General features: G+C 47.7%; 1 protein-coding gene across 1 annotated transcript in view; it reads left to right on the top strand.

Moving 5' to 3' along the window:
- CACNA1C (calcium voltage-gated channel subunit alpha1 C) overlaps positions 1-17887 on the top strand; it is a 592062-nt gene that overhangs the window by 56707 nt on the left and 517468 nt on the right. The window contains exons 2-3 of the mRNA XM_054718756.1: positions 6652-6982; positions 11374-11479. Of these exons, the coding sequence (XP_054574731.1) occupies positions 6652-6982; positions 11374-11479 (437 nt within the window). The remainder of the gene's footprint in view (positions 1-6651; positions 6983-11373; positions 11480-17887) is intronic.

The raw sequence follows: 17887 nt of genomic DNA, 5'->3' as shown, positions 1-17887 counted from the left end.
AGAAACATCGATGAGAGAGAAACATCGATCAGCTGCCTCCTGCACGCCCCCCACTGGGGATGTGCCCACAACCAAGGTACATGCCCCTGACCGGAATCGAACCTGGGCCCCTTCAGTCCGCAGGCCGACGCTCTATCCACTGAGCCAAACCAGTTAGGGCTAGTGTAGCCATTTTAATAGGAAAGATACTTAATACAGGAATATAAGGCTTAGAAAGTAATTGGAAGGGTTGGGAGAACAGGCTCTGGCCTGGTCCTCCAGCAGTGATTCCCAGAACAATACTGCAGAACTGGCCTGCTAAGCGGACTGGGACTCTGGGATAATTAGGAAGCTGGGGAATGTGAAAGTTGCTGTGCCAAGAGCTGGCTATAGGTTCCAGGGGTCAAGAAGCCATTGCCAGTGCCTTGCTGGCCCTGCAGTGGTGAAACAGATACCCTCCCCACCTGACTTAATTTCAATTCAGTTCTTGAATTGACCAACCCCATAGTCACATCAGGAAGTCCAGCTACAGGGCAGACTGGAGACTGTAGTTTTTAGCTCTCCCGCCTTTGCAGGACAGGAAGGCACAGCAGAAGGAGGTTGGAAGAGCTATTGCGTTAGTCCACCAGTCCACTACATCTGCCACATGGTGCTGAGCCAGACCCGATTCTTGTCTGGATGAGCACTGCTAGGCTTGAAGTGGGCAGGGCCTCGGGTTATCTTCTAAGACCAAGACCAGCATCTTCCCTATCTGAGTTTCCTGGCTATCTTTGTAATGCACTAGATAGAGAAGAATAATGATCTCCTGTTTTCTAGTTATTTGGCCTTTAATGGGCAGAGAAAGCATAGTTTCTGCTTCAGGTTGACTGTCACACTCTTAAAGGAAATGCAGGCCCCTTGTCACTACAAGGAGATGACAGACAATACGAGCTAAATGGGCTTCTGCAAAGATCTTTGGTGACACGTGGCTTGAGTGAAAGCATTTCCTTTGCTAAGTGAGAGGATAGTCAGGACTTTAGGAGAAATGCATGTACAGTTCTCTCCTTTCCAGGGATGAACTATTGTTTCTTGCTCTTCATAAGTCAATGTTGGTTGTAGTTGTGTGTACAAAGACGGGTCTTTAGTAGTGACCTCCTTTGTGCATGGCTGAGGGACTGAGGCTAAAAAAGGAGGCCATGCTGTTGAAGTAGGCCTGTAGCTCCGTGCCTTTTTCCACACAGGTGCCTAATTGGGGTTCTCTTTATCATGCTGGGGGGTTGGGATCTCTGTTGAAGAGTAATGTGGAGGCAGGGAAATGGGAAGCACACTGGCACCCACTGTTTGAGCTATCCCTATTGAGATTGGGGAATCAGGGTTGGGGGTTTTGAGAAAGAATCACTTAAGCACCAACCTGAAATGTGAGAAGGAATCACCAAGCAAAGAGCAGAGGGAACAAGTTAGGTATGTGCAAAGGTACTGTGATAGACAAGAGCTGAGCATGTCTGAGGGGTGAAGTGAGGCCAGTGTGTCAGGAGTTCATAGGACTAAGCCAAGAGATGAGTGAGATGAGCTCAGAGAAGTGGGCCAAGGCTCACCTATGCAGGCTTCATAAATCATGTAGAGTTCAGATTTTGAAGAGATTTAAATAGGAGAATGACAGGTCCTGATTTATGATTTCTATTTCTAAAAGGTCACTCTGGCTGCTGCATGGAGATTGGATTGGGATAGGCAAGAGAAGTGAAAGAAATGTCAGGGGGCTACTGCAACATTCTGGGCAAAAAATGGATAGTGGCCTGCTCACAACCTCTCCCCTCAGATATTCTCCCCCACTATCACATCCACGAAGTAAGTGGAAGGGCCTGAATAAGCCCATTCCTTAGGGCATAGACCAGCCAACTTCAACAGTGTTGCTGAAGTCTACCTGTTGTCCACCTTCATCTTTATCATGTCATCACTGTTAATACACTTGATAGCAAACAGATATTGAGCATCTCCTGGGATGTGGCCCTGGATCAGGTTCATGGACACAGATGGATTAAAAGGGAAAAAAATGAACCTTCTTATCATTGAACACCTTCTAGGTCCTCAGCACCACACCTTTTCCCAGGGGTGGAGGGGTGGGTACCAAGGAAGCGTAAGCCTGTGCTCCCTGACTTGGACTCCTCCACGGACCTTGCAGAGCAGAATGACCTGGAGCTGACCAGTTCATTCTGGGGTCTTAGAAAGTAATTGGAAGGGTTGAGAGAACAGGCTCTAGGCTGGGCCTCCATTCTGTTGGAGAAGCAGCAGCTACTGTGTGCAGGAGGAAGGAGCTGCTGCTGTCTTCAGGCAAGCTTGGCCATTTGACAAATGGGAGTCATTTTCTTATGTATGAGAAAGAGATCACTGCTGTGGGCACCCACCTGTTTGTGTGTGGCCTGATTTGTTGAGCTGCTGCCCTGGGGCTTGTTCAGGGACCAGAGCATCAGTGGAAATCGTCTGCTAAGGCAGGCTCCAGAGCAGACTTAAACAGTGGCATCTTTTCAGCTGGCAACTAGCAGGCAGAGCTTTGAATCAGCTTCATAATTTGAAAATTGATCTCTTAGCATTGGGTGGTTTATTTTGTGCTACCGAAAGCCATCAGGGACACAATACTGCTTGCCTTTCCTCCTTGGCACCGCTCTGGATTAAAAATGTTGAGCCTGAGATGGAGATTTTTCATTCCCGGGATGCTTGTAGAATTGTGCCCCTTGTTGTGGTGGACCTGGTGGTACTCATAGAGCCTCCAGTCTCGGGGGCGGGGAAATTGCTTGGAGAAGGGGAGGCCAGGTGGGCCTTGGAGTATAGCCCTAGTGGAGGAGCCTCAAGGGGCCACGCCTGTCTCACCTGTGTATGGCTTTGTGTGGCAGTGTCCTTAGTCATGTCACAGCGCTACAGCAATGCTCAGAGCTGCCAGGACCAAAATACTGAAGGCTGTTTTCTTGTCTTCCAGCTGGGGAGAGGTTGAAATTCCATTTTTCCCCACGGGCTTATTCGTAAGTGCTTTCTCCAGATGGTGTGCTCCAGAGAGGTCCTTGTGCTCTGGGAACGGTTCACAGTGTGATTGAGGTCACCCATAGTGAGGGGTGGCTCACAAGGCAGCCTACCAAGGCGTGGCTTTCAGAAACCCTCTTGGCTCTCTGGAGCCACGGCCATTTAGCCGTGGTCAGCACACCCCACACACAGCCTTTCCAAGGCCATGAATATGCTCTCGCGCTGGTGCTTCCTGACTTCTTTGCAAGCATTGTCCAAATACTCCTTGGTTTTCGGGACTGGCAAGTGGTGTGAGAGAGGGTGATTAACAATGCTTGGGGGTGAGTACAAAGATTAGAGTGTGAAGACAGTAGGAAGGTGTGAAGTGTTGAGGGCTTGTGTGAGGAGAGAATTGAGGTCTGGGAGGAATGATGGTTGAGACATGGCTGCTTTTACTTAGGTGATGGGAGAGAAGTCAGTCCAGGAATAAAATAGTCTATTAAGCATTGTCAATGCCAAACTGAGAAGGAAGGAAAAATGATGTATCTCAGACTGAACAGACACAGAGTTGCAGCCCAGTCTGGTGAACCCAGTAAGACAAGAGATGAGTTTGGGCTCAGTCACTCCAATGCAGCAAATAGGAACAGGGACACCTTCCACTTTCATTCACCCCCAAATTCCCAGGGTTACTAATGGGCTGTTCATGTAGTGGATGCTGTTCTGTGAAGATCATATAAACATAAAAGATGTTCTTGGGATCAGAAATTCAACCTCAAGGCTCATAAACCAGTAGGAGGTGTGTGCTTTGTTTGTGGCCACATACGTGAGCACTCACGTGGGTATGCGTGTGGACTGTGTGTATGAGATCTGAGGAGGTGGAGGATAGTCTAGCATTTAAATGTGAGTCCTGTGTGTGCTGCAGAAATCTTCCATTGTCTCACTTTGTGACCTTTAATGAGTCATACGCTCCTTTGTTTTCTTATGTGTTAAATGGAGATACTCACGCTTGCTGGTTGTTAAAGCAGTTCTCGTGCTCCAGGTGCCTTTATTAATTTCAATTCTCTCTTCTAATTTTTTCCTCTGGGATCTTATAAGAAAGGAAGAGGCACAGCCTTATTGGGGTCTTCCTAGCTTTATACTTAAGCTCCACGAGGTGAGTGCAGGGAGGTATGCGAGAGACAAGACTTCGAGGAAGTGTTGGGTTCTCCATGATTCTGACATTCTGGTTAACATACTTTACCCCCGAGGGTGTGGCAGCTGCCTGGAGCAGCTGGGGCAGAGGAAAGGCAGAGGGTGAAGGGGATATACTGTGCAAAGGGAGTCATTGTCATGTTGAGAATATAGCCATGGATTGAGTATAGCAAAGAGGCAATTTTCCAGTCCTTAGGGGTTGGGAGTGGGGTTCTAATGCTACAGGAACCAGATGCAATAGTGCAGGAGGTAACTGTCGGGACAAGAATTCAGTAGACCAGCTGGCACTAAAGAAGACCTGATGTGCTCATCTTGGTATCATACAGGGTGGTAAATACGTGGCATCTGCAATACCATTCCCTACCCCTGGTGCCCTTGCAGACATCACTGATCTGTCATGATATACTCTCCTGTTGTGCTCAGAAAAGTCTCAGAATCCTTTAGGTACAGCATTTTGGACAGCGATTGGCATCAGAGTAGAAGCTTACTGTCTGTCACTGGTGTGATGATGGAAAGGATGTAGACTTTGGAATCTGGCAGAAATGACACCCCAGCCACGTTTGAGCTTATGGCACTGAGCATGCATATTAGGTCTTTTTTGGTTTTCAGGGACAGAAACGCAATTCAAATTAGATTAATCTAAGTTACTTAAGTACTAAACTCAGAAAGCTCAGGGTAAGGCTAGCATCGGGCTGGATGCAGGAGCCCAATGCGGTTGTTAGAGTCTGTTTCTAGAACAGATGTTCTCTGGGTGAATACGTTCTCACTGGCTGAGCTGGGTCATGTGCTCATCTCTGAACTGGTCCCTGTGGACAGGGCTGGTGGTAGGGATGATAGGGTCCAGACAGCAGGTCACACTGGGAGCAAAAGTTATCTTAAAGGCAAATGTAGATGAATCAGCCCCTGATAAGAGCTGGGGAGAGGTGATTGGCAAAACTCCAAGTTTTCATCTGAATCCTGGTGAGTTGTAGTGAGGAGAGGTAAGGGTAACTATTTCTGGACTCAGCAGTTTCCCTGGAAGGATCTTATGTACACTGAGCAGATGGGAAGGTCATGGTGGGGGGACTGGAAATGATGTATGTGCAACTGGTCTGCCTGCTCCAGCCCCAGTCTTCCAGGCAACTGACATGGCATCCGGATGCCCAGCTCTCTGCTCACAGTAGCACCCCATTCCCTGCAGCCTCTCTTGATCCTGATGCACCTGGCCAGTTGACAGATCTCAAGGTCATGCTTCTGTTCTAGGGCATTCAGGTTTGGGCCCAGGCCGAGCTGATTACTTGGCAAACATTGGAGGATTCTGGGGGAGGCATCAGGCTGACCAGAGTATGTGTGGTGTCTTAGGGACAGTTGTGAAGGCTCCAGAGTACTGCAGATGTCCCTACTCTGGACTTCACTGGTTCCTACTCAGGTGTCCTTCCTGCAGTGCCCTTCTACCCCACCCTGCCAACCTGTCACAGGAAGTGCGGTCTGGTTGGTTCTGGCTTGGGGTCTCTCATGTAGTTGCAGTCAGATGGTGACCAGAGCAGCTGGAGGCTGGCTGGGAATCTGTCCCTCTGCATTCAGTCTCTCTATGTAGGGCTGGTGGGCTTCCTCATAGCAACCAGGCTACCTTGTAGGGTGTTTGACTTCCTTGAGGGCGAGCATCCAGAGAGAGTCAGGTGGATGCACTGTTATCGTCACTTCTGCTGTACTTTATTGGTCAAAACAATCACCAAAAGCCAACCCCATTTCAGGAGAAGGGTATATATAGATCCTGTTTCTCAGTGGGAGGCAGATGTCACAAGATTGGCTGACATGATTTAAAACCATCGCAGTCCTCTACCCACTCCTATTAAACCAGCTCTCAGTGTCCTGATGGGTTTAAGGTACCTGGATGTAACCTTACTTTGGTCCAACCCCCTAATTTTGTTATATATATATATTTCATTCATATATATATATATGTTTTGGAGCTAAGGTGCAGAGATTTGAGTGAATCATACTCTTCAATTCTTTGGGCATTTGTCATTGATCCATGAAATAGCTCTCTTATTCACTTCATTCATTCATTTTCCTTTTTATCTCCATATCCTACCCCCATTTTCCTCCTCACCTTCCTTAAACAATCATCTGTTCTTTTTAATGAATATCATTTTATATATTCTTATGTTAATGTATTTTAATTTACATATATTGCATTGTATATTTACCTTTTTCTGTATCCTGCCTTTCTCTCGCACTGTTTCTGAGATCCATACATGTTATAATACACATCTTATGTCATGTCTGTTAAAATGAGGCAATGAGACTAGAGAAGGGGAATGACAAACACAAGGTCACACAGCTGAATCAGGACTAGAACAGATTTCCGGACTCTCTTTTCTCAGCATCACACACCTGCGTTTCCATGTGCCCCTTCCAAACTGCAATAGTTTGAAATAAGGTTTCTAAGTAATTGTGAATCTGGGATCCAAAGAGTATCACAAGCTCTACTGTTGTCTCCCTGGTGACTGTTGTCCTCTTCTCCTGCAGGTTCCAACTATGGGAGCCCACGCCCAGCTCATGCCAACATGAATGCCAACGCAGCGGCAGGGCTTGCCCCCGAGCACATCCCCACTCCGGGGGCAGCCCTGTCCTGGCAGGCAGCCATTGATGCGGCCCGGCAGGCTAAGTTGATGGGAAGCGCTGGCAATGCGACCATCTCCACAGTCAGCTCCACACAGCGGAAGCGGCAGCAGTACGGGAAACCCAAGAAGCAGGGCAGCACCACTGCCACACGCCCACCTCGTGCCCTGCTCTGCCTGACTCTGAAGAACCCCATCCGGAGGGCATGCATCAGCATTGTCGAATGGAAATATCCTTTGTGCCCTGGTCTGGGCAGAGTGTGTGCCCCAGTAGGGCCAGCCCCCCAACACCTACCAGCCAGTGGGCCGTGTTGTCCCTGCTGAGCCTGTAAGTGTTATCCGACCTGCTGCATCTGCCGGGGCACTGTAACACGCAGACTTCCAGGTGCAGTTCCAGACTTGATGAATCAGAATCTCCGGGGATAGGACTTGGAATCTGCTTGTATAACAAGCTCCCCAGGTGTTTTTTTCTTTGTATGTTTTTTCATATAATAAGCAACATTTGAGGAAATGAGCCTACGAGGTTACGACATATCATCTTACCTAGCTGAGCTTGCCCAGGGACCCACGTGTTGGGTTAAGTGGTTCCATGCTGCTACTGCATAGCCTTCTTTTCCTCCCATGTCATGGCTCTGGCATACTTTCATGACCTCCCTCTCTCTAGGGTGAAGGAGCCTAGGAAATACAAGATGGTGGTGGTCAGTGACTGCAGCTCTTGGTTCAAGGCCTCGGACAGTGATTCTTAACCTTGGCTGCACCTTTGCATCACCTGGAAAGTTGTAACAAAATACAGGTGCCTGAGCTCCACCCAGCATATTTTTAAAATTCTCCAAGTGATTCTAATGTGCAAAGTGGAGATTCTGGCCTGCAGTGTTAAACACAGAACCACTCTGTATGGAAACTAGTGACTGGGTCTTTGAGAGAAAATGGCTTTCTTTGAAAGCCTGGGCTCTCACTGTGGAATTATAGGCCCCTTGACATCATGGGAATTGTGGGTGGAGACGGAAAGGACCTTAAAGATCAGTAGGTCCACTCCTGACTTTCCCTAGTGATGACATTGAGCCCCACAAAAGTGACTCTCAGGGTCATATGGTTGGTGACAGACAGGACTAGAACCTGGTATTATTGTTGGGCATTTTTATAATAAGAAGTCATTCAGGCCTGGCTACCATGGTTCCAAAGGTTCAGGATGGGAGTGTTAGATTTCATTCATGAATTTCTATGGAAAAATTTAGAAGTCTTGGGTAGTGGTTGAAAGGCCAAAGAAGATGACTTGGGGAGAGAAGAAAGTTTGTATTTAGGAAGAAATGTTGGTTCTATAAATGTTTGAACCCCTGAACTCAAAAGTAACTTTAAGAGAATGCAGTTCAAGCCAAGTGGCTGCTCCAGAGCTGGCCAGTCTGTCCTGAGGGGCCAGGTGTGGTTCTGGTTCTCAGATGACTGGGCAGGAGGCTCGGCTTTGTTGGCCCCATCAGGCCACTGTCAACGCTGCTCTCTCAGAATTGTGGAGTTGGAGGGCTGGGGGCCCTGAATGCCAGGCTTCTCTAGAGAGGGGGGGCACTGGGGCCTGGAGAAGCTGCAGAACTTTCCCAGACCACGCAGCTGGCAACTGACAGTGGGGTTTCAAATCCAGGTTCCCCAGTTCCCAAATCCATGCACTTCCTACAGCCACACCCCATAGCACAGAAGAGAGGTGCTAGGGTGGATGTTCAGGGGACGCCATCCAGCCCCACTGGGCCACAGTGGGACCTGGATCTGGGGCCTGAACACCCAGCCCATCGTGGCCTTGCCACCCGAATCCCCAAGCTTCAGTTTCCTCATCTCTAATGCAATAACCATAGTTGCCTCCCAAAGATTAGCAAGGGCTGCAGAATCTGCGCATGCGGAAGCACCCTCAGAAAATCTACCTTAGGAGACATTTCAGTGAGTGCTAGTTAACCTCCTGGGGTGGGTGGGCCCCTGGTGCTGGTGACATACAAAGCCTGGAAAGAAGGGGAGGGAGGAGAGGCGAGAGTAATATACAGGGTAGGTGGGGAAGAGTGGTCAGGTCCAGTATGCCAACTGTGGGCCTCAGCCACCTCATTGCACTGCTCCCCACATACTTGGGCAGAGGGGTGCTGCAGCCACTCTCCAAGGGAATGTGTCCTCCGTCCACAGGACAGGAAGTAGACCCAGCCTTGGTAGGTGGGTTGGTGGCATTCCCAGATTGCCTTTGAAGGGTAGCTGATGGGTAAGGAGATGGTCTGGTGTACTAGCCAGTCAGTGCTCTTGAAAGAGTGGAATTTGACCCTGTCATTAAGAAGAGAAGGCAGTTTAAAAAATGACCTGGTTGTCCCGGGTCGCTGAACACTTCCTGGGCTTACCTGGTCCTCCACAGCTAATGGCTTTTCTTATCCGCCTGATTGGTTCCTTTACTCATAATCTTCCCCAGCTGTAGCCAGTACTTTTAGCATAAGATGATGGATGGATAACTGGATGGGCAAGAAACACCCCAAGTGTAGCCCTCCTCCACTCTGGGACCAAGCTGACATTTTGAGGACTGGATGTGTGAGGTCTGGCCTAGTTGAGTTAATGTGCCCTTGCCCTGGGGGCAGTGAGGGAGCACAGCGGATTAGATGATGGGAACCAAACTGACCAGCCTTTGGGCTGAATGTCACTCTCCTAAGCAGGTGGGGAAAGGCTAGGAGGGAAAAGGAATGGGTGAGAGGGCTTAAAAACACTAACTTCCTTAAATGCTTCAGGATAACTTCAGGATAGATCAGTGTAGAGTTGTACTTACACACCCAGACCCTGGAGCCAGGCTTCCTGGGTTTGAAGCCCATCCTTCCAGGATCTCTGTAACCTTGGACAAGTTAACCTTTAACCTTTCACTTAGAAATGGGGATAATAATTGTGCATTCCACTCAGGATATTTATGTAGAGCAGTTAGAACAGTGCCTGGTACAGAGTAAGTTCCCAATAAATGTTAGCTATGTCCTCCCTGTTGCCATCACCATTGTCATCATCAACATCACCATCATCATCACTTGTTCCTTGGCCAACTCAAGGAGCAGCAGGCGTGTTGGAAAAGATGAGTCAGTAAGTCTGGTTCTGATCCTGGCTCTGGTATTTCCCAGCTTGGGGTCTGGGAGAGGTTGTTTTATTTTCTCTGTCTGTCAAGCTGGGAGGTTGGACAGGCCCAGTGCATGCTTTATTTTTTATATCAAGGTACAGAAAATGGCAACTTTATGAAGTATGTTCGGTAAATGCACCCCCAGTTGCACCCATATGGCCAAGGGGAATCAATAACCAGCACACTGGCTGGGAAGCCTGGACTAGATAATCACTAAGATTCCTTCCCGGCTCAGGGTCGCCTGTTAAAGAAGTTAGAGGCCATCTATGGCAGGGGAATGAGTGCTGGACTCAGAGGTCAGGGAGTCGGGTTTTAGTCCTGGCTGTGGGGTCTTGGGAAAGTTTCTTAGGCTCTCTGGGCCTCAGAGGTTTGGACTAGCTGATTTTTAAGTCTTTTCCTGCTTCAAGATATGTTAACTTGATGAATACAGGTTTCATGTCCTGGGAGATGAAGCTGGTTCCTTCTCCCAGGAATTCCCATCCTCTCCTTCCTCCTTCCTCAGACTCCATGGACTAGGCTGAAAACTTGGCAGTGTCAGGGGTTGGGGGATGTGAGGCTGGAAGAGCATAAACTAGGAGCTTCCTCTGAAGCCTCCCCCTTTTGGCCATTAATTGTGGGTGCAGGGAGGAGGGGTAGTTTCACTGGAGCTCATTTTTCTCCCGAGGTTGTGTCCTGCCCTGATATTTTGATAAATAAATCCAGGCACAGGATCCCTGAGTGCACTGCTGCTGGTGCGTGGGTTTTGGCTTGTCCTGCTGGATCCCGGCACACACCAAGGGAAGGGGGAGAGGACCTGGGACGTAAGCCTTATCCCCGGAAGCCAGCCCTGCTGCCTGGAGAGGTTTTAGGGGTTCTACATGGAGCTGTGTCTTAAAGAAAAGGCGGTTCCCACCCTAGGAGCACAGTACACATGCTACCGTACTCTAGGGGGTCCCGAGGCCCTGGCCATCTTCAGGTTCTCTGGACGTTGTCAGAGAATAAGGGAGAAGAAAAAAAAAAAAGCATTCTGAACTTCAAATTAAAAGGAGTAAAAATAAAATCTCCAAATTTCAAATGAAAAATCTTAAAGTCTAGTGTCTGCCTTCAACCCCACTCTGTCCGCCTTTCCCCTCCCAAGCTTGAGTCCCTGGGTGGCAGCATGAAACCACAAGGGGAGGGGTCCTGGGATCACAGGTCCTGACTGCAGAGGCCCTGCTCTGTAACAGCAACCTGAGCGCACATGAGGGAAAATGAAGGCCAATGCAATCTAAATAAATAAAAGAAGGAGAAAAAGTTTTTAGAAATCTGTGTTTACTCTGGCACGCGACAGGCCTCCACTGCTTTTGACATATTAGGAAAAATTTTGGCGGGGACCCATTGGAAGTACTTAAAAAGGCATATGTTTCTTTTCAGAATACAAGGGGCTTGGAATGTATTGTTTAAACAAAATTCTTATGAATCTTTGATTCATTTAAGAATATATATGTATGTTTCACTTGTGCTTTCTGTATCATTAACTTCCTTAACTCCCTTCCTCAGACCATTTGAAATCATTATTTTACTGACTATTTTTGCCAATTGTGTGGCCTTAGCGATCTATATTCCTTTTCCAGAAGATGACTCCAACGCCACCAATTCCAACCTGGTAAGTCCACCATCCCAAATCCGTGCTTCTCTTCCTTGGTGGAGGACCGACTTGATCAGGCGGATTCAGGTCGGAATGCGGGAGACGGGCCTGTGATGTGTACGCAGTGCTGTTGCGCTTAGGTCTTAGGGCTGTTCTGCTCTTCATTGGAAGCAGCACTTGTCTTATCACAGCCTGTTTTTAGAAAGAATATTCCTACTAGGTGATAGTGCGCGGTGTGTGTGTGTGTGTGTGTGTGTGTGTGTGTGTGTATGTGTGTGTGTGTGTGTGTGTGTGTGTTCGCGCGCGCAGTAGGTCCTCTGCGTGCTGCCACATGCGGCATGTGTTATAGGGCAGGTGTTTGTGGAGTGAACTTTTATTCTCTGATCATTTGTTGTATTTAGGTGCCTCTGTTCATTGGTAGGGCTTGGTCAGGTGGTCTGTAGTATCGCATGATAAATAATTTCTAGGAAGCTTTTAGGGAAGTTTGCTTTTTCAGCCAAGATATATTATTTAGTTAAAAGGGTTTTATTTTCTTGGGAAAGGCAGCTTTCCATTTGGACTGTTGAGAGGCCAGTGCTGGAGGTTTGGGGTTAGAATTTGTCCATGGAAAAAGCATGGGGAGTGTTTACTTTTGGCTGAGCATGAAGTCATTACAGAGGCCTTTGCTCCATCTGGGCATGGGAGGAAATGAGCTCTGGAATGCGGCTGGCAAAGCTGGGGCACATGGGGATGCCTCTGCGACAGGCGTGCAGGAAAGTCCTGTCTCTCCTTCCCGGGCAAAGACACCTCACGTCTGTAATTCCCATCTTCCCACGTCACCAGCACTTGCCCTTAATGAGTGAGATTGGACTGTCCTGTGCAATAGTTTCTAACAGAAGCTGTGGGGTTACAAGGTTCTCCTTTCCATTGTTGCTGGCGCTGATGACATCATCAGTATAATTGTTTTGCTTTTTAACCTTTGACATTTTCTTTAGCCCTTCAGCAAATAAATCTGATGCACACTTTAAACTTCTCTGCCATTTCCCAGTTTTAGGGTTAGCCCCCACTCCGTAGTGGGCAAGGTGTTTGTAGTGAGCCAGGCTTTGTGTTTATGGCTTGGCTGGGATAGGCTATGCTGGGGACAGGTTCCACAGCAGGCCAGCGAGCACTGAGCGATGACACGGCCGGAGTCAGCAGGCAGAGCATTAGCTGCAGTCCACACAGCCTTCTGAGGTGTGACCTTTCTCTTAACAGTCGAGAAGTCATTACTGTGTCAAAATAAATATAAGCAAAGCATCTCCCAAATGGCCCCTGGAAAGGCAGGCACTGCTTCCATCCATGGTACGACTTCTTTTCCGTGTGCACATGCCCTCCCCCCGCCATGGTCCTCCAAAAACCCTGTAGCTGAGCACTTAACCTGCAACTTAAAAAAAAAAAAAAAGAATCCATGTGCTGTTCTGAAGCCAGTGAAGCTTTGAGTCTACTCTAGGCCAAAGCAGTGCTGAAAGTAGGTAGAGGAGTGTGGTTTTGTCTCAGGCTCCAGAGATGGCCCCATAACAGCCTGTACCACAGAATTCATGGGAGGATGATCAGCAGGGCCACCTGGGGAGCTGCACTGGAGGGGAGCCAGGGCTGGCAGATCCATGAACCCCCTGCCTCCGGAGCAGAGGGGCCAGCTGGAGAGCAAAGGTCGTGATGGATTACTCGAGCTAGAATGAGGTTGCCAGGTACAGAGAATGCTGGAGGGACCGCGGTTTTTAAAATCACATCCCTGAGTGATGGAAGTGCTCTAAAACTAGCTGGTTGCACAACTGTGTAACATGTAACTAAAGCAGGGAAAGAAACGTAACTAAAAATCATTGAGTTGTGTATTTACCAAGGGTGAATTTTACGATATATAAGTTACACCTCAATAAAGCTGTTTTGTTTTTTTAAAGAATAACACCAGCATGCAAGCCCAAGCTTCTCAAGGCCTCCCAGTTCCTCTATTCCTCTATTTCTTCCTATTCCTCTATTTCTTCCAAATGAAGGGTTAGGTAGGTGGAGGGAGAGAGGTGGTGGAGGCAGCCAGTGAACTTTGTCAGTCACGTTGCATTAGGAATTGGGGGTGCAGAAGACAGTGTGGGGGATTGAAAAGGGGCTTCTAATTACTAAGGCAATGCCTACCTCTTTCAAACCATGGGTTAGGCAGTGATTTACTAAATTAAGGAAGTATGCTCAGGTTTCCTCCATCTGAAACACACACACACACACACACACACATACACACACACACACACACACACACACTCTGCCCTAATTCTGCCAGCTCTATCCTTGAACTTCCTTTGATGGAAATGTATACAAATTAAAAACATTATTTTTTGAGGAAGAGGCTGCATTTGCTATCCCTGCCAGTTCAATTTTGCTCTCTCCTCAGCTTCTTGCTCACTGTCTTCCATCCCATCTCTGGAATGTAGTAGAGATGGATCTCTCAGTTGGCAAACTCAGCAGGGAAAGAAATGGAACTTTTTTGTTACTTTCCTATAACCGAACATAATGTCTGATTTGGGACTTCATGTGGCCCGGTGGCATAAACCTCATGTCTGTAATACAGGGCTCTCGGGCCCTTCCCTGGAGTCGTAGCTTAGTCCTAAGGACAGCTCTAGGGCCCTGCAGCAGGGCTCTTGGCATAGTCAATCCACACTTTTAGAATGGCCTTGTCCATTCATGGTCTTTGATCCATGCAGGCATTGTGGTCTCTTGTTCCCCATCATGGTGCCTCTCCAGTTCTCAATCTCTCTGTGGCTTCTGGGACTGTGGGAACGGGGAATGGGGAAGATTTCAAGCGCCCTTTTGCAAGGACACACTCAGGGTCTCACTCATTTTTGTTTCCTTGCTGATACTACCCTGTTTGCCATCTCGGGACCTTTGTTTGGGATAGAGTTGCCCAATAGACTCTTCATGTGGTCTCTTCCAGACTGTCATCAATGCCATGACTTACACTCGAACTTCAGTCACATTCTGACTCCTGTTCTCTGCTCTTCCACTGTGTCATACCTTCCCTGTGGCAGTGAAGGCCACTGACTAGATGGGGGGCCATGGGGTCAAGGAGTATTAGAAACCCCTGAAACAACCAAGCAATATCCATATCAGCTTATAGATTGGGATATTATTCTGCTCCATGGACATAATCAACACCAGTGTTTTGGTCTGGGCCTTCCACTTCCTCGTTCTCTCCATAGCATCTTATGTTATCAAAAGTTTCTTTGCAAAATTCTTTTATCGCTCAGCTTCGGTACATAGTTAATATTAAGTCTCCTCCTGTCTCTCTTACCATTTTTTCCTGTTTCTCCTAGTTTCTCTCCTGCTTCTAAGGAACTTCTACAAGGGTTCTCTCTGGGCCCATTATTTTCTCTTTCTATACTCTGCCCTTAGTGAGCCCAGCTACTTCCACAATTTTATATTCCCTTTCTAGGTAAGTTGTTCCTGGACTTATGTCTCCAACTCCAAGCGCTTCCAAAAGGCCTGGACCAGTATTTTCTAGAGCAGAGAGGCCTGGGGACCAGTACAGTGATGCCTGGCCTGCTTGGTTATTATAACCACCTGGAGAGCTTGAACCATATGGACTCCTATGCTTTGGTAGCTCTGATTCAAATTTAGTAGTTCCGGGACATGGCCTAGGAATCATCTTTTTAAAAATTCCTCATTGGTGGTGGTGGGTGTGGGTGTGGGTGGGGTGCTAATGATCAGTCAGGTTTGAGAGCTACTGGTCTCTTGGATAGAGCCGAATTTGAGTTGGGCAGACCTCCGTCCAAATCTTGTTTTCTCTACTTTGTAAATGAATCTTAATCTGAAGTTCTTTAGTCCTTCTTGACCTCAGTTCCCCAGCCTGTTAGATGGAGGGGTCATTTCTTCACAGGGTTCTGGGGAAGAGGATAAGGCAGACAGTGACCATAAGTACCCAGTTGTAAGTGCCAGGATGTCTTGCAAACATCCATGCCAAGAGCCAGGATGATGTTTGGGAGACTTAAAGAGGCAGACCTCATGTCTAACAGGGAAGATAAACATGGTCTTATAAGGGGTCCGAATGTCAGGGAGACATTTTTTGCTCTTGGGAAGGGAATAAGAGAAGACTTCACATGGGAAGATACATTTGAATTGCATCTTACAAGAAGAGGTGATTTCCAGACCAAAAGGGGCCGAGGTATGCCCATGTGCAGAGGTCCAGTTATTGTGCCCTTTATGACCAAAGGACGGGGTACCAGTTTCCAGTGATAGAAAAGAACCAGATGATGGCCCATGCCAACAGTCAAACCTAATTGCAGGTGATGACCCTGGGGATTGTCAGAGCAGGAGAGTGCTGGGCCCAGAGGTATATTTTAGAAAGGGGGCACTGGGGGCTTGAGGGAGGTGGCCCAGAGGGAGGCCTCGCTGTTTGTGATGAGAAAAGGAAACTGCAGAAGTGCAGGCGATAGTGACAACAGGGATGGAGAGGGAGTGGTGGATGTAGGAGGTAAACTTGCCAGGACTTGTGACCAGTTGGATGTTGTGGACAAAGAAGAGAGCTGACTCCCAGGATGGTGATGTGAGTAACCAGGTGCCATTAGCCAAGAGAACGTCTTCAGGTGAAAGGTCACAATTGAGGGGAAGGGAATGAGGGGTACAATTTGTGATTTGCTATGTGAGGAGTCCGTGGAACGTGCAGATGGAAATGTACAATGGTCAGTAGATACAGGTCAGGAGCTCAGGAGACCATTCATGCCAAAGAGAGAGAGTAGGGGGATTAGGAGGATGGATGAGAAGGAGTCACCGACCTGGTTCAGAGCACTGTGTCAGGGTGGAGAGTGAGAGGAGGTGACCCCCATGGCTGAAACCCCAAAAGCACCAATGTGTGCAGAGTGGGTGGAGGAAGAGGAGCCAGTAGAGGGCGTGAGGAAGGGCTGGCCTGAGAGGTAGGAGGGGAAAATCTAGAGAGAGGACCCTTAGAAGCTAGGGGAACTGAGTGTTGAACAATATAACAAAGGGACTGGTTGCTAGTGCAAACTCGTCTTTATAACAACTCAAGGTCGCTAATAAGAGGACTGGCTTGACTATGAGCAGCAGCCGGGCTCAGGGTTTGGTGTAGGATGAGAGGACGTTTGTAGCTTCGCTGAGGCCCTGGAATAGTAGGTGCATAATGACTGTTTATTGAGCTTCAGTGACTGAAACATTTGTCTTGTCATGCCATAATGTGGTCCCCAAATCATTTAAGTGCCCCTAAAACGAAGCTTGAGAACTCCCCCATTGCTTTTATAGTACTTTTATATTTTTTAAAATAATTGCTGTTTCAGAGTCCTTCTCTGAGAAATAGTGAAGGAGAGATGATGATGAACCAACAGCTGTGGTTCTCAAACCTCAGTGCACAAGAATCATATGGAGAGTTTGGTTAAAATGCAGATTCCCAGGCCCGGCCCCCAGAGCTTTCCATTCTGTGAGTCTGGAGTGGGCCCTGGAGTCCACGTTGTAAACAGGCTTCCCTGGTGCATTTGATGCGGGATCAAGGACTGCTCTTTGAGAGTAGTGACCTAGGATGTGGCCATCGCATCCCCTTCCACCTCACACTCTCCTGTCTGCTCTTGTCTACCCACAGCTCTCAGATGAGGTGTGTCAGCTGCCCAGAGGTTTCCCACTGTATTGAGTTCAAGAATAACCTATGTAGCAAAGCACACTCACACATTAGAATTACACACACTTGCAGATTCATATGTGTCCTTACCTTGGCTCATGCTTTCTCTCACAGCACTTTCCTTTCTTCCACCTACTTAATATAACCCCCGTGTATTTTTCTAGTACTTGCTTTCCTCTCTTTCCAAGAGATGAAAAATATTTCAGTATAGAATTTTTAAAGATCTTTTTCTCATTATTTACATAAAAGTCTGTTTTATGCTCCGTCTAACATATGCTTTTGCACCCAAATCCGTCATCTTGGTTCTTTTCCTCATGCTAGTGAAGCATAATGAAACCTGAACTGGCCTGTGTCATGGTGTTTCTTTTCTTTATTTTTCACAGTCTTGTTATTGGCAATGACACTTACTATGCAGTACATCATTTATAATATAGCAACTGTAAACCCATTCTACTAACAGCTGGTACCTAGGAGGTAAATTGTACGATGTCTGTTGAACAACCTCTGTGAGCAGAGCAACCTCATTGTGTGTGGAAAACTCCCAGTTCTCTGCTAACCCCAAAGTCCACAAAGGCTTGGCTTGAGTGAAATATTAAGAGGATATATTTGGCATTTGACCTTGTGCAAAGAACAGGGCTGTGTACTTTCTGAGCAAGAGCCAGGCTTTAAGCGGAGGTGGAGAACAGAAGGGAAGGAGTAGTTTTGGGGCTGGTTTTTCTTCTCCTTAGGCATGTGAAAGGAGAGAGCTCAAGGGGAATGAGTTCATTAGGGGGCTCAAGCTAGGCTAGGAAGGAGGTGGG

The sequence above is a fragment of the Eptesicus fuscus genome, chromosome 7, assembly GCF_027574615.1.
Source record: "Eptesicus fuscus isolate TK198812 chromosome 7, DD_ASM_mEF_20220401, whole genome shotgun sequence".
Lineage (NCBI taxonomy): Eukaryota > Metazoa > Chordata > Mammalia > Chiroptera > Vespertilionidae > Eptesicus > Eptesicus fuscus.
The sequence above is the reverse complement of the archived record's forward strand: the minus strand, read 5'-3'. Positions and strand labels throughout refer to the sequence as shown.